Below are 17,889 nucleotides of genomic sequence, written 5' to 3'. Positions count from 1 at the left end.
GAACCAATGTGTGCACCAGGGGCAGGTATTAAAAAGCCTAAAAGTATGAAATACCTGCAGCAACAAGTGAGCAGCAGAATGGCAGCATTAAAAAAACCTGGGTCTCCGTAAAGGTAACTAATTACACCTTTATAGCCCAATCTAGACTTCTTTTACAAGTGACTCTGTAGGGACAGGATCGCTTTAAACTGCTCTAATGCCTAGAAGCAAAGAAGAGATGGACCTATGCGCTACCAATAAAAGTGAAAGAGAATGCAAATAAGGAGGGGAAATAATAATGTAATGGAACACCAGAAATCTGCGGCTAATTCGGTAGTGTTACCACATAGTAATATAGTTAAGAAAGGAAAGAATCAGCGCAAGATGCCTAGAATTGGTGGACCATAAAACACTGATGAATAAGTAAAAACATATACAAAATGGATAAGAACAATAATAATCGTCTATGAAAAGTTGTACAATAATTAATGTATAAAGTGCCAAGGTGATCAATCAAGTGCTCATGTGCTGAATAAGAATAAATATGAATAATACTAGAAGTGATGATCCTTTTATCACAATATAAAATATTAAAATGGTGGTGAAATAAAGTGATCCCTATAATAGGAGAAAATTAATGAGGGGAAGAATGATGAAGTACAGCTTCCAAGTTGCTGTGTTGTGAAGGGGTGAACAACTGCAACCCCAAGTTGGACAGTGGTTATCTGGATAACTGAATCAAGTGCAAGTGAAAATATCAAAAAGAATTAGGTGAAAGTGACATGCACTTAAAGTGCCTAATAATATCCAATGAGAACTGGATGAACACAGTGTAAAACACTAATGAAAATTAATCACATTAAAATCGCAAAGTCCCAAAAAAGTGCAAAAAGTGCAAAAATGCAAAAATAGACGATGATGAAAAGTTCATAAGTGATAGAGTGACACAGGACACTCCTGGTGACAAGACGGTGCGATCTTTTGTGAGCTTGGAATCCACAATCAAGTGTAATGGCCGCTCACCTCCATTCACACTCAATAGAGCGTTTTGGGTATAATGAATCACCCAATGGAACCTGTGGATCAATCTCCAATCTGCTGTGAGGCTTAGGTAAACACTCTGCAATCCTCATGTATATGGACGTGCCAAATGGATAAATCAATATTCTTTTATAATGACATCAGGTAGGCGGCAACAACTGCAGTGTTCCTAGGATACTCGTTCACCAGTGATAAATAGGGGGGACTCTCATAGTGTAGTATATTCAATACTTTTAATAGATCCAAAATAATTACACTTACATTTAAAATGACAAACGAATGTGTTCAAAAGATACTGTAGGATACTGCCGATGCGGTCCCTTCCGATACTTCCAGTCTCGGCCGTAGACCGGAAGTGACGTCACCACGGCTTCTCCCGACGCGTTGCGTCACAAACTCACGTGACTTTATCAATAAAGTTATCGGCGGGATCCTACAGCATCTTTTGAACGCATTCGTTTGTCATTTTAAATGTAAATGTAATTCTTTTGGATCTATTAAAAGTATTGAATATACTACACTATGAGAGTCCCCCCTATTTATCTCTGGTGAACGAGTATCCTAGGAACACTGCAGTTGTTGCCGCCTACCCGATGTCATTATAGAAGAATATTGATTTATCCATTTGGCACGTCCATATACATGAGGATTGCAGAGTGTTTACCTAAGCCTCGCAGCAGATTGGAGATTGATCCAGAGGTTCCATAGAGTGATTCATTATACCCAAAACGCTCTATTGACTGTGAATGGAGGTGAGCGGCCATTACACTTGATTGTGGATTCCAAGCTCATGAAAGATCGCACCGTGTTGTCACCGGAAGTGTCCTGTGTCACTCTATCACTTATGAACTTTTCATCATTGTCTATTTTTGCACTTTTTTTTGATATTTTCACTTGCACTTGATTCAGTTATCCAGATAACCACTGTCCAACCTGGGGTTGCAGTTGTTCACCCCTTCACAACACAGCAACTTGGAAGCTGTACTTCATCATTCTTCCCCTCATTAATTTTCTCCTATTATATGGATCACTTTATTTCACCACCACTTTAATATTTTATATTGTGATAAAAGGATCATTACTTCTAGTATTATTCATATTTATTCTTATTCAGCACATGAGCACTTGATTGATCACCTTGGCACTTTATACATTATTTATTGTACAACTTTTCATAGAAGATTATTATTGTTCTTATCCATTTTGTATATGTTTTTACTTATTCATCAGTGTTTTATGGTCCACCAATTCTAGGCATCTTGCTTTGATTCTTTCCTTTCATAAATGCCTAGAAGCACATGCCCACAATTCCTTCACACCGTTAGTGCTCTATTCAGCCTTTGGAAGCAAGATAAGGAAATGCTCTGTAAGCTGTGAGCCTCTATTGCCGGAGCTTACACAGGGCTGGCTAAGAACTATCTTCCGACCCAAGTAACACCAGTGGGCCAGCCATCAAGCACCATCGCTGGCATAAAAGAGGAAGGGGTGTGAGTCACATGCTTCTTCATCCCCAGAGGAACTGACCATTTTTTTTAACTTCCGGTAGCCAACAGGAATGTTGACACATGGCAAACATATACTATATTACCAAATTTATTGGGACGCCTGTCTTTACTTTACACACACACATGAACTTTTATGGCATCCCAGTGTGTAGGGTTTAATATTGAGTTGGCCCACCCTTTGCAGCTATAAAAGCTTTAACTCTTCTGGGAAGGCCGTCCACAAGATTTAGGAGTGTATCTATGGGAATGTTTGACCATTCTTTCAGAATAGCATTTGTGAGGTTAGGCACTGATGTGGCTTGCAGACTCTGCCTTAATTCATCCCAAAGGTGTTCAAACAGATTGAGGTCAGTCAAGTTCCTCCTCCCCAAACTAGCTCATCCATGTCTTTATGGACCTTGCTCTTGTGCACTGGTGCACTGTCATGTTAGAACAGAAAGGGGCCATCCCCAAACTGTTCCCACAAAGTTGGGAGCATGAAATTGTCCAAAATGTCTTGGTATACTGAAGCCTTAAGACTTCCCTTCACTGACACTAAGAGGCCAAGCCCAACCCCTAAAACACAACCCCACACCATAACCCCCCCTCCACTAAATGCAGTGCTGTATCTTGGCCTAGGCCAACAAGGCCCAGGTCTAGGGCAGCACTTTGCAGGGGGGCAGCAAAAAAGATGCACCCCGCACGAAAAAATAACAGCCTCCTCCCGGCTCCCACATGAAAAGGGTCCCTGCCGGCTTGCGCTACACTTTAAGTATAGTGCCAGTACTATGGGGTAAATTGGGCCAGAGGGCAGGGTCCAGGAGGCAAATCAGTCTGGCATCCCCATACAGATTTTGCAAATGAACGATTTTCCCTCATTTCTTGCTTTAGTGATAACTAAAAATAAGAGTGGTGAATCTCCCAGCAGGGAACACCGACCGCAATAAACCCCTAACAGGGGGTCCAACCCTTCCCCACTGTATATTTAAAAAAAAAAAAAAAAAGGCCTTTACATATATTTTAAATAGCATATTTACTAAATGTGTTTTTGGGCTTTTGCCAACATACACATTTTACAATCTAGGAAAACCTAAACTAAATACCTGACCCAACAGTCCTACTCTCCTCTACCAAATATAATTACGAAAATCCGATGGCCATGGCCTCCGGTGGTCATTTACATCCAGTGCCACACATCTCCTCTTTCCTGGCTGCATCCGCACATTACAGCTCAACAGACTTCTGTACAGCTTGTCTCCCTTTGCCTCCAGCCTTGCATAGTGCACTTATCCTTTAATATACTGTAATTATCCTATAATCATGTAAAGCAGAAATACAGGAAGTAAAATTAAATTTAAAGTGTTCCCCTTAGTTTCAGCCCAACATACAGACTGTATTTTCAAAGTAATAATATAGTAATATTAAAATTATTATGATATGATAATATGATAATACCGGCCGGTGAGGACATTCGGACAGACCGCAGGTCACCGACCACACTTAATACAACTGGCCCGATAGTCGCCAATGCTAATAAGTGTGGCACTGCAGCCTAATGCTCCGCCTACCCTCCTCCACCCCCAGCTATGGCAGGCATCATGTCAATAATATAATTTAATTTCTTTAAACATCCTCGTCCTTTAGTGAGCATATTGAATTGCAGCATATACAATTAAGACTTTAATTGTATATGATGGCAATAATATCTTGGACCTGCTCACCTCATATGTGTGATCACAATATGTCACTGGATTAGTAAGATTACTCCAATCTTATAAGATATTTGGACTTGTGTTTTCTACCACTGATTATTTCACTTATTTGTATAATGACAATGGACTTCCTAGCCATTATACAAATAAGTGACATAATCCTATGATTACAATCAGTGGCAGCAAACACAAGTTCAAATATCTTAAAAGAACTGATGGGGCTGTACTGATAAGGCAGCACTGATATGCTCTGATATGCTGCACTGATGGACGCTAATATGCTGTGCTGATGGTTACTAATATGCTGCTCCAATGGCCACTAATGAGTTGCCAATGGTGGGTACTGATAAACTGCACTGATGGGCACTAATGAGGCTGAACTGATAAGGCAACACTGATATGCTGCACTGATGGGCACGGATGAGGCTGCACTGATGGGCACGAGGTGGCACTGATAAGCTTCACTGATGAGGATGCACTGATATGGTGCCCTGATGGGCACTGATATGTTGCACTGATGGGCACTAATAGGCTGCACTGATGAGGCTGCGCTGATGGCCACTGATGAGGCGGCACTGATAAGGTGCACTGATGGGCACTGATATGATGCACTGATATGCTGCACTGGTGGCCACTGATGGGGCTATACTGATGGCCACTGATGAGGCTGTACTGATATGCTGCACTGATGAGGCTGCACTGATGGGCAGTAATGAGGCGGCACTGATAAGGCGGCACTGATGAGGCTGAACTTATGGGAACTGATGAGGCTACACTGATGGGCACTGATAGACTGTGGTTGTGGTCTGTGGTTTACAGATGACAGGGTGGGTCATAAACAGGAAGGAGTGGGTCATATTTCAATTAGGGGGTGCACAAGTTTAGTCAGGCCTAGGGCAGCAGAAAACCTAAATACACACTGACTAAATGATTTGGACCAGTTCACAAAGCAAAGTTCATAAAGACATGGATGAGCTTGGGCGGGAGGATCCTGACTGGCCTGAACATAGTCCTGACCTTAACCCGATAGAACACCTTTGGGATGAATTAGAATGGAGACTGCGAGCCAGGCCTTCGCTCCAAAATCAGTGCCTGAACTCACAAATGCGCTTTCGGAAGAATGGTCAAACATTCCCATAGACACACTCCTAAACCTTGTGGACAGCCTTCCCAGAAGAGATGAATCTGTTATAGCTGCAAAGGGTGGACCAATTCAATATTGAACCCTATGAACTGGGATGCCATTAAAGTTTATGTGTGTGTAAAGACAGGCATCCCAATACTTTTGGTAATATAGTGTAACTGTGTGCGGTGCCATTATTTTGCATAGTGCCCCTAAATATTATAGTGTTTTGAAGTACTATTAAGGTATGTTGCTGTGCTCTCGTATTGGAAAAATGATGCAGGCCCATTAAAAAATGTGCGCTATAGTGTGTTGGTAGCCCATCCAAAATGAATGGTCTTCCCTACTATAATGCACAACTAAATAATTAAAATACAATGTACTAAATATTTTTCCTACTGGGAGGAACAGAAATGAGTATGTGCTTGTTGAAGCGTTGCTTTTTATCTGAGAAAATTTATGGCGAGCCATAGGTAAACAGAGCAGTTATGGGTTTTACAGCCTGACAGTACTATGCAGGAGGGGAGAAAGATGTGTTGCCTTGAAACCAGTCATAGACTTTGAGCCTTGTAAATCTACAACACGATCAAGTGTGTTTAGTGGTGGGGACCTGAAGGTAGGCTGTCATAAAATAGTCACAAGAAGTAAATGTCTTTCAGCAATAAAAGGTTTCATATCATCAGCAATAAAACAAAATGGCAGTCAAACTGGAAGCAGATCAAAATAAAAAGGGTGGCTTACTCAACAATAGTTATATGTTATGTTGCCATGACAACATTTCCTGCCTGACAGAGAGCTGTCTTTGAAGTTTGGACTGTGAAAGGGAGTTGATGGTTCTCTGAGAAATCCCGATACTAAACAAGGCATAGTACAGACAGATGGGGTGACCAGAGACAATTTGCTCTTGTGCACAGAGGGTCACTCTTGTACACAGATAGTCCAGTCTGAAAAATCTTTGGAATCTTGGGGTGATGGCCAAATGTGAAAAATAAGGTATATACCGCGCTATGGATAAGAATAAGTAATACAATAACCCAAGTGCAGCTGTGCAAAAACTGGGTGATAACCAGATTCTCAATATAAAGTGGCAAAATACAGCGCAAAAAGGTACATACTAAAAATGATAATAATCACATAAATATAACATAAGTAATCTTAAAGTGCCATGTGCAAACCAAGTGCATATAAACAAATATAGTGATTCAACAATAAATATCATAGAGTGTTGAATAAAAATGAGACGTGTCCATATAATATTATAGTGCAAAAATGCAAAAGAACTTTGATAGTCCAGTAGATAGTGAAGTCAGCAGTGTCCATATAGCAATCCACCAAAAGTGCATTAAGTACCGAGAAAAATGTGCAGCATCATGCCATAACTCCAGTGCTGTGGACTGTGCCAATCATCCCCCTTTGGATAATCCACTTACTTAATTGACCCCTAGGCTATACAGCTGTAGAGGGTCAACAAGGCTTGTGTCCCATTAGGGAACCTGATAAGGAATCCTTGGAGGTCTGGTGTTCTCAATACCCCCGGTATGCATAAATACGGAAAGAAAACTTGCAATAGTGTAATTCCGTTTAGCGATCTTCCCGCTAAAAATCGCTGATCGCTGGAACCTCTCCCACATGGAGTGCCGTCTCAAGGTTATTGCCTTGGTTCCTAAACAGAAGCACACTTTTCTTTCCTGGCTAAAGCGACTGCTCCAACTCCTACTACACCTCACTATATTTGTTTATATGCACTTGGTTTGCACATGGCACTTTAAGATTACTTATGTTATATTTATGTGATTATTATCATTTTTAGTATGTACCTTTTTGCGCTGTATTTTGGCACTTTATATTGGGGTGATGGCCGTTTATGACTAATCTGGATATACCTGGAACACAAGATGCGCTTATAGAAGAAGCATATGCACATATCAGTGTGGCCTCATATGTCCTTATTTTTTATCTCTCCCTTTAAAATGCAATACCTAAATACAGGCATACCTCACTTTTAAGTACACAATGGGACCAGAGCATGTATGTAAAACGAAAATGTACTTAAAGTGAAGCAATACCTTTTTTCACTTCTCAATGCATGTAAATACACTAGCTCCATAGGAAATCTTGGTCAGCTTGACATGGCATTGCTCCCAAACCATGTGACAAGGATGCCAAGCTTGGGGAGCATGTTAAGGGGATCCAGGACTATGACATAGTAGATTACCTAGGCAAGCTGGCCAGCCACAAACAGGATATGTTGTAGTCCTGGGTCCCCTCTCGGTGCTTCCTAAGTTTGGTAGCCCTGTCACTTATGGTTTGGGAGCAGTGCCATGTCAAGCTGACCAAGATTTCCTATAGACGCCAATGTTAAAAACCGGGAGTAGTGTCATGCCAAGCTGAACAAGCTGTGTCCTTACTCGCGAGTGTACTTAAAGTGAGTGTACTTAAAGCGGGGTATGCCTGTATCTGTTAGTCTTGTAGGCTTACTCTAACAACATGCTGAGATACCTGCAGAAGAAACAACATCTGATACTAATGCATGCTTGTTCTTGGTTGTTAATCCATACAATCATCAAAAATGATGGTTAGATCAGATATTGGCTCATGTACGGAAGGCCTTAAAGTGTCAAAGCCTATCCAGAAAAATGATGTCACTTCCCACAACACATGACCATTGGTTGCTCAGGAGAGAGCACCATCATATTGTAAGGCCACATTCTCCTCATACCCGGAAGCTCCCCCTCTGTTAGAGTGATTGAGAAACAAAAGTGGATCAGAGCATTTGACGAAACCGCTTACAAGAAACAGATTTATAGACCTGAGATCTGAAATGGGACTAATATAAGGAGTAATTGTTGAGTGGGGGTGTTGGAATACAGAATGGTATTCTGTGCAACAACTACTGTACATCAGTATTCAGTAGAGATATATTCTTCAACCAGTAGATGGCAGTATTTTTAAGTTTATAGCTGCATCTATAGTATGCTCTATGTCTTTTCGCTGTAATACAGTTCTTGTTTCCTGTTTGCAGTTAAAGTTGTAGTAAACTAATTTCTTTCACTTAAACATACAGGGAAGCCTATAATAAGGCTTACCTGTAGGCACAGTGAATATCTCCTAAACTTGCACTGTATAGGAGATATTCACACTGCATGCAGCCGCTGACGTCAGCAGCGCATGCGCTCTAAAGCTTTGACATACCTTGACAGTGCCCTAAATGAGGGCTCCCGGGCTCATGCCCAGGAGGGACGTCATCATGGCCCCAGCCACTCATGAAGCCGGAGGCTGTGAACCCAGAAGGAAGGTCAGGTGAAGATGGAAGCCCTGTGACAGCGTGGCGCTGGAGGGCTTCATTTTAAGATAAGTCTTGCATAGTGTTCTAGTATGTAATTCATACTACCAAATTATGTATTTTTCTTACAAGGGAAAGATTTTAGTTTTTTTTTTGTTTTGCAGCGGTTTACCACCGCTTTAAGTAGCAAAGCCCATGTGAACTGTGCACTGTCTGTTCTGTAGGGCTATATACAGAATTTCTAACAATAGCTTGTGCAGGGTTTTGCAAACTCAACCTGGAATCCATTTGTGCTTAGCTCAGGCATGCAGGTAGGAGGGTGTGTTTGGCTGAGTAAACCCCTCCTCCACTCCTGTAATGTATGAAGCAATTTGTCTAGGCATGAAAAATAGGAAGTAACTAAAAAAATGTAACAAAACTGTTTAAAACAAGCAAATATGATATATCATTCTATCTATTTACCAATCCTAACAGCATAAAGAATAGAAATAGTTAAAGTTGATTGAAAGAGTGAAGTTCCACTTTAAGGATTTAATTGTAGAGTTTGGTAGATCAAGCCTTTGGTGACTAAGGCCCCTTTCACACCAGTGCGACTGAAAAGTTGCGCGATTTTGCCGCGATTTGTAGCCGCGATTTTACTGTGATTTTGACGCGATTTCGATGCGATTTGTGGTCATTCCGACTTTTGTGCAACTTTAGGATTGGGTGGGGCAAGGGTCAAAAAGGTGCTTGTGTATAGCTTTGAGATACAACGGAAAGAAGTTGCGCTGAAATCGCGTCTGTATTATTCATGTGCAATTTGCATGCGTTTTGGAGGGTTTACATTGAGGTCTATGGACATGAAAACGTATTAAAATCATGGCAAAGTAGTGCAGGAACTACTTTGAAGTGGGTGCGACTTCAAAACGCACTGATGTGAATGGGGCTATTGAAAATAATGGAAAACGACTTGTCATGCGATTTTGCGGTCCAAAATCGCGGGACAAGTCGCACTAGTGTGAATGGGGCCTAAAGCAGCAACATCTGCCTGCTGTTTTTCAGCTCATGCATTGGAGTTCCACCTGCTACATTCCTGTTGTGTTCTCTTTAATATACAATAAAATGCTGATAGGAGAAGGGATGTCTTTGTAATTACTCCAGCAGATGTGCAGAATGTAAGGCTATCACCATTAAAAATCACTGAGGCCTGGTTCACACCAGTGCATTTTTTTTATGTGTTTTTATTTTTGCAGAAACACACTGCAGTCCATTTAACATGGTTTCCTATGGGTCACAGTCACATCTGTTTTTTATGGAAAGGGCCAGGGACTTTTTTTCTGGTTTTTGGTTCCATAGACTTCAATGGGTCAAAAACATGTATTGAAAAACACAAAATGCACCTGGAATATGCAAACTGCAACCAGCATAGGTGTGAACCAGGCCTAAAAGGCAAATCTAGAACCCTATCAGGAGAGGAATGTGGTGGCTTCCATTTTTGACCTTGCCTGAAAAAGCTGGATGCCTGGCTGCCGTGTTGAGCCTGTGATGCTGCATACGCAATGAGGCTGATTTACTAAAACAGTTGAGAATCTTCACACAATGAATGGTATGAATATTTATTTCAATTATTTAGTCAAGCACAGATAAAAAAGAAAACAAAAATTTACTTTTGACATGATTGGGTAACTGAAATGTATATTTACACAATTTACCGTGTGAAGATTCTCAACACCAATTTACTGTATGAAGATTCTCAAAACCTTTAGTAAATCAACCTCAGAGTTCAAGGTCAATGTAGTAAAGCCAATGGGGTGTAATCAGTAGGTTACTTCTGTCAAAATCGACCCTTTAGCTGCTTTATGCACAGGTTTATTATTGTCTATTTAAAGCTTAACACCAGGCAGATAAAATAGGTACAAATGAATGCAGATGTTTATTAATTAATACATTTTTTTTTTTTTTTATGTAAGCAATGTAACTACCGGAAAATGACCACTTGTTGTCCACTGTTCAGCAAAGCTCAAAAGAGGTAAAGGGAGCAGACATACCAGGGCCCAATCATTTGTCCCACAGTGCAGGAAGCATATTGATAGGAGAAGAGAGCTGACAGGGTGACTAAGCTCATCAGTGCGCTGCTTCTCCTTTTTATGTCCAGTCACAGGGTAGTAGTGAAGAGGACACTTGTAAGTGAAAATGAAACTGCAGCAAAGAAAGATTAGGTCCTCTCTCCTGCCAAGCAGGACTGTGCTGTTCAAGGCCCCTTTCCCACTAGCAGTCCAGTCAGGTCCACCTGTACGTTTTTGAGGGGGACCCGATCAGATCCTCTATTCTCCTCTATGTAACGGCAGGTGTAGATGGACAGAAGGTTTGTTTATGTCCAACCACCCATAGAAGAGACCGGGCTGTGTCTGTTTTGTGCTCTGCATAAGTGGAGCAGACACAGACCAGCCATCTGCCTGCTCAGTGGGGTTCAGTGGACAGATTCCCCGCTGTGCAAGTGGACTCCTTGCAGAGTATGCCCCATGAGAAAGGAGCTTTTATCTCAAGACTGGAAACCAGGAACATTCTTGTGAGGAGTTTCTCTGTAATAAAGGAAATCTGTACTGAGACAAAAATGCTACTCTCATAGATATATACTGTTTTGATAAAATCAGTCCTCCATACTGTATGTGAACATTCATCCACCCGAAAAGGCTACAAAACAGGAATGATCTCAGGTGTGTTTGTATCCTCATCCAAACCCACCGGAGCTTTTTTGCCAGGAAGTTGTCACTGCACTGCCACTCATCAAATGGCTGAGACATTCCCCACCAGAAATGTCAGAATTTGAAAACTCTATGAAGTCAATCAATGATTAAACATGCCACGATTCACCAAAAGCTAAACTCTAGTTTTAGAGGACATTCTCTTATATTAAAAACAACATGAATAAAACCATGACAGTTCAAATGTCAGATATTATTTTTCTGTTTGTGATATGCAGAGGGTGAATTTCTTTTTTTTTTTTTTTTCTATTTCAGATATTTGTGGAAGCACAATTAGAGCAGGGGCCTCTAGGAGAAAAGACATTCCATGTTAAAGAAGGAGCTAAAACAACTATCTATCAGGTAATATTATGAGATGTTCTTCAATCCCTGTGTAATCATGCTACAATTAATAACACCTCAGTCATATTTGAAAATTAGGCCTTGTGTTGCATACAGTGCGTACATCCAGTCAATCCAGCTTCTGCTTGATATCCAACCATAAATTACTGACTTCCCCTGACTTCTCTGTCAAGATCAATGGCACAACCATCAACACATCCCCACATGCCAGGGTGCTAGGTGTTATCCTGTATTCTGAATTCTCCTTTCAGCCCCATAATCCAACCTTTTTCCAAAGCTTGCTGACTCAACTTCTGCAACATCTCCAAAATACGTCCTATCCTAACCAATGAAGCCACAAAGCTAATGATTCGCTCCCTGGTTATCTCTCGCCTCGACAGACTTGTATAAAGTACTCGAAATTTCTACTTGAGTAAAAGTACAAGTGCTCGATCAAAAAGTGACTTGAGTAGAAGTGGAAGTGCTCGCAGAAAAAGTTACTTAAGTAGAAGTACTAAAGTATTCAACATTTTTTTTACTTAAGTATTGCAAGTAGTTTTTTCAAAAAATTTGCTACTTAAGTACTAAAAGTAAAAAGTACCAGTAGTTTTGAAAAAAAATTTCTACTCAAGTACTGAAAGTAGAAGTACAAGTACTGTGTTATGTAGTTATTAAAGAAAGAAGTCAAAAGTTTGAACATCATATTGTTTTTTATTATTTCAAATGATTTATTCAAATGATTAACCTGTGTTTGTCAGTAGTTTCTTGATGCACTTTAAGCGCTGTAGCACCATTTATTTGTTTGTTTCATATTTTCTTTTTATTGGAAAGATTTGGTATAGCAGCTTTTATTATACACAGCCTTTATTTTTGTATGCGCTGATTTACAAATGACATTATACACATTTTTTTGAACTTCATGAAACCTGCCATCTACTGTTCTGGCAGTGGTAATTTTTTTAAAAGTAACGAGTAACTATGCAGCACAAAAAAAAAATACTTGAGTAGAAGTATCGAAATCATCGAAAAAATGTAGTGAAGTAAAAGTAGAAGTAGGAGAAAAAAATTCTACTCTAGGAAAGTACAGATACCGCATTTCGGTACTTAAGTACAGTACTTAAGTAGTTGTACTTCGTTACTATACATCTCTGCGCCTCAACAATTGCAACTCCCTTCTCTTTGACTTACCTTTACATGGGCTATCCCCCCTTCAGTCCATCATAAATGCTGCCGCCAGACTCATTCACCTTACAAACAACTCAGCGTCTGCTACCCCTCTCTGTCAATCCCTCCATTGGCTGCCACTCACCCAATAATTTAAAAAAATAAATACTAACAATACCTTACAAAGCCATCCACAACTTGTGTCATGTGTTCATCAGTTAAGCCAGCCCATTCATTCTGAATGTAGCACAATGTAACCAAAATCCGACAAGACACACGTAAGAGTTCCACAGTCCTCAGCGTGTGTAGTGTAGTAGTGTTCGCACCATTCAAAGTGAAACACAGCAACACATCACCAAAATCGAAAAGTTTGTACTCCAAGCCAGCCAAATTTTAAGACTGCTTTTGTGTCTAGCATAATGTCAGCTTACTATTACTGTGAGATCCAATAAAAACAGAAAAACCATAGTCATTAGAACTGATTAGCAAACCAGAGAGTTCACTTGGCAGAGTTCCTACATAGCAAAACCCGCTAACCACAACTACAGATTGACATTACTCAGAAACCCAGAAGGTACCTGAATTCTGAGGCTCACAAAGTGTTAACCCATTCTGAACAATGTACAGAAATAGGCACTTAGATCTTTGCTCCATGTCCCTGCCACTCAGGGAGTCCCAGTTTGGACAGAGGCTTCCTCCTATGTCCCTTTATTATGTATTCCATTAGAGTACCTTGATTGCTTTGAATCCCAGTACTTGATCTTTTGCTCTACAGCGGAGATTACATCACTCTAGGAAATGTCACTTGCCATACTGGATGCAACGGAGATGCAGATAACAGTCACATGGCTTCAAATAGCTATTGCTATGGAAAGTAACACATACATTACAGCTTAGTGTGTTGAGCCTTATGTTCACCTCATCAAACCACAATGGCGTCACTATTGGGTGTGGGGGGTGCCGACTGTACCTGGGTGACACCTGCCAGAGGGGTGACACCATCAAGTAGGAAGTGATTTCTGACTGCGATGGTGTAAACCCCATCCGTGACAGCACATGGATCGGTGCGCCGGCACTGACCACATCATTTACAGGGGCCGGTCTGGGGTGTGCACCATGACCGTGCGCTGCCGGCCCACAACCAGGTGACACCAACCCTATTGATGCAACTGTCTAGCAGTAAGGTTAGAGAACAATGTCTGTATGGCCTCCCCTTTATCTCAGGGTGACAAACTGGTGGATCATTTTCCTATACAGACAAAAAACATACACATGCACTCGCTGTGAAGATGTTTTTCCAACCATCTTTTGTAAGAAAGGTAATTGAGATGTTGAATCACACATGCATGGCCAATTGCCGTATAAAGTATGTAGGTAGTTTTACTATAACTCCCACCTTGTTGGCAATATGCCTTATTACCTTATTCTGATATGGACTAGTTATTGACTTATGAGAAAACTGCTCATTATCTCATCACTCTCTGTCCAAACTATAGTTATTTACTGTGACCTAAATATACATAAACGTTAAAGGTGAGTTCAGCCAACTCAGTAGTTTATGACTATGAAAGTTAAGTCATGCTTACTCAATGCCAGGCTCATTTATTGCCCCAGTAAAGGCTGGGTGTGCCACCTTTAAGTACAGGTTAACACTGGAAAGATCTTGTGAAAGAGGAACCATAAAATTCCTGTGTTTGTTCACCCATCCTTACACTTCCTTTCTTGGCTAAAACCACGTTAAAGATGAGAGTTCTGAAGAGTCAATACATTAGTGTTTATATTTTATAGAGCCAGGGCACCAAAAATGCATGTTTTCCTAGAAAAGCAAACATTTACAAATGTGGATGTACAAAGACCTCCGCTTGTACTGTTATATGACATAGTATGCAATTTTACTTCATTGCTTCCTCTTCGGTGTAGTTTGATGTTTTAGGGAAAAGATGACATAATAGGGCTCATTATTGTAGGGGGGATTAGACAGGAAGTTATCCATCCAATAGATACGTTTATATTGTAAGAAGATATAATTTATAGCTTTTGATGGTAAATTGTAGAATTTATTCAATCTGACAATGAAGCTGACAGAAATGGTAAAAAAGGCCATACGTATTTTGAGATCATGTCACCCTACTGAGAAGCACATGATGACATGCTTTTGTGGAGTCTAGACCTACCATGTCTTAAAGTTTTTTTTTTCCATTTTGGATAGTAGAGTAGAGAAAAGGTAAAGTTTCTCTTAGATTTTTATTTTTGTCCATGACCCCACTGGCAATATTTTTCCTTTACATTCTGTTGATGTGGGGTCCCTAAAAGAAATGGATGTGGGGGGTTGTCATCACTAGGACCAGAACGTATGGACAGCAAAGGGCATGAAAAGCCATAACAACATTACCCTTCCTTGCTCCACCATAAATCTGGGTTCACACTAGTGCGAATTAGATGCAGGTTTCTCCACATCTAATTCCCATGACAAGAGAGAGTGCCCGATTCTCAGTGGAGCCGGTTAACACATCTCCATGGCTGCTGAAGAGTGGATTGCACAGGGGTCCTGTGCGTCTTTGGCTCAGTTTCAGGTCCGAATTCTGGCAAAAATTCTGGTTTTATTTGTCCCTGAAACGTTGAACAGGGACGCACTGGACCCCTGCTGTGAGCTGCGTCCGCACTAAGTGTGAACCCAACCTTAATGTTTTTTGTTTCTCTCCCCTTTGGAGAGGTTCCCCACAATTTCCTGACAGTAAGTGAAGGGAGGTCTCCCTACGAGACACATAGGACAAAGATGGTTATAAAGACCTGGTTCTTTTTAAATAATAAAAAATGTTTTTGAAAACCAGCAGTTGACTGGCTCCCGATTAACACTCGCAGCCAATGGTTGACTGGGATTGTTCTGGCGAGGGAGGGCACCCCCTGTCAGAACACAATAGAATAGAACAGCAGAGGAGATCGCTGTACTAATATCCGATTGTAAGTACAGCGTCTCCGACCTAAGCTGTCATTTTTTTTCATTCAACTTGCTCTATAGAACGAACAAAAAAAAAAAGGTAGTGGTGTGTACTAGGCTTTAGAGCAATGTGTCAATGGGCTTTTTTTCGCTTTAAGTGGGTTTTGTATTCCAATATAAGTCTTGGGAGAGCCAAAACCTGCTTGAAGGTTCAAATAATTCTTAATCATCTCAAAAGTGTCTCAGGCTGATGCAAATCTGAACTCGAAGCCTGGTGACAGAAAGGTAATTATAGTAATTTTTTTTTTCAAATATTATTTTACTTTTATTTTATTCTATTCAAAATATACAAACATCTGGAGTTTTGAACATCTCAGTTTTAACAAATATATAACACATCACCTGTACAAAATTATATATATGGGAAGAAGTTAAGTCATTTATCGTTATAATTTTTATTTCTTTATTTTTAATCTTTTTACCCTTTCTATTTCCTTTTCTTATCCTCTTTCTTCCTTCTATCTCTCTCTCTAGTTATTATTCCCCGCTCTTATTATAGCAATTATCTCTGTATTTCAGGTTCTATTTACACTCCCATTATATAAAATATAATGAAAATTCAAATAATCCAAACCAAACCCCATAAAACCCAACCCTCCCAAAAAGAAAAAAAAAAAAAAAAAACCCCTCCCCCCCCATTAGTGACCAGCGATTTTTATTTATATAGTAAACACTGCTTGTTTCAGATCTCAAACATTATAAAGAGCAAATTAAAATACATATTTGTAACTAAAAGAAAAGATGTTTATTATAGTATGAATATCTAAACACACATCTACACAAATTAAATAGATATTAGCGCAGGCAGCTAGAGGGCGAGTGCGTGCCACCGGCGGTGCGCTCCTGCCCCCGCTCGTCAGCAGGGAAGCTGATGTACATGGCAGGTGGCTCGGATTGCCGCCTGACACCCACGATCATTCCCCGCTGAGAGAGTTGTAAACACAGCTGACCGTTCTTCTCCCTGCAATGCATTCTTCTATATAGGATCACAGGTCTCTGTGATCATTTCACAAGCCACGCGCCCCCGCAGTTAGAAACATGCCCCTAGGTACACATTTAACCCCTTGAGCACCCACTGTGTTAACTCCTTCCCTGCCAGTGTCATTATTACAGTAACAGTGCATATTTTTAGGTCCCCCCAAAAGTGTCAAAAATGTCAGTCAGTCAGGGGTCTGGTCTGTCCACCGCAATGTCGCAGTCCGGCAAAAAATCGCAGATCTCCACCATTACTAGTAAAAAAAAAAAAAAAACAATAAAAATGACATAAATCTTTCCAGTAGTTAGTAGATGTGATAACTTTTGCTCAAACCAGCAAAAATACGCTTATTGCAATTTTTTTTTTTACCAAAAATATGTAGCAGAAAACAAATTGGCCTAAAATGTTTAAAAATGTTGATTTTTATATATATTTTTTTGGGAATGTTATATAGCAGAATGTAAAAAGTATTGTTTTTTTTTTTTTTTTTTTTTTTTTTAGAATTGTCGCTCTTTTTTTGTTTATAGCGGAAAAAATAAAAATCACACAGGTGATCAAACACCACCAAAAGAAAGCTCTATTTGTGAGAAAAAAAGGGCGTCAATTTTATTTAGGTACAATGTCGCACTACCCGCAATTGTCCATTAAAGTAATGCAGTGCCAAATCGAAAAATATGGCCTGGTCATTAAGGAGGCAAATCCTTCCGGTCCAGAAGTGGTTAATTCAGCTCTAATGCTGGGTCCCCTATGTGTGTGGATGCTGCTGCATTATGTAAAACTTTTTTTTTTTAGTTCCTAATATTTTAGAATGGGGTGCCTTTGTGCAGAATTTTAAAGGGTGCGTTGACTTAAAAAGGGTTACAAAATTCTGTTCTAGAGCAATAGTATAATTGAAAAAGAAAAGTCTTAGCTTTTCCAATTAAAAAATAACCCATGAGCACCAGTAAACTGACTGTACTGTACTTAGAATAAAAGCAAAATCTGATACATTTTATTCAGTATACTGCTGCGTGCAGGAGAAAACTTTTCCTTAGGCTCCGTTCACATGTCAGCGTATGGATCGC

General features: G+C 40.2%; 1 protein-coding gene across 1 annotated transcript in view; it reads left to right on the top strand.

The window, feature by feature from the left end:
• The window catches only part of CDH17 (cadherin 17), a 104,748-nt gene that overhangs the window by 13,578 nt on the left and 73,281 nt on the right, over window positions 1-17,889 (top strand). Inside the window, exon 2 of the mRNA XM_082259885.1 lies at window positions 11,622-11,708. Coding sequence (XP_082116011.1) covers window positions 11,622-11,708 — 87 coding nt within the window. The remainder of the gene's footprint in view (window positions 1-11,621; window positions 11,709-17,889) is intronic.

The sequence above is a fragment of the Pelophylax lessonae genome, assembly GCF_965119305.1.
Source record: "Pelophylax lessonae genome assembly, chromosome: 5".
Taxonomy (NCBI): Eukaryota; Metazoa; Chordata; class Amphibia; order Anura; family Ranidae; genus Pelophylax; species Pelophylax lessonae.
The sequence above is the reverse complement of the archived record's forward strand: the minus strand, read 5'-3'. Positions and strand labels throughout refer to the sequence as shown.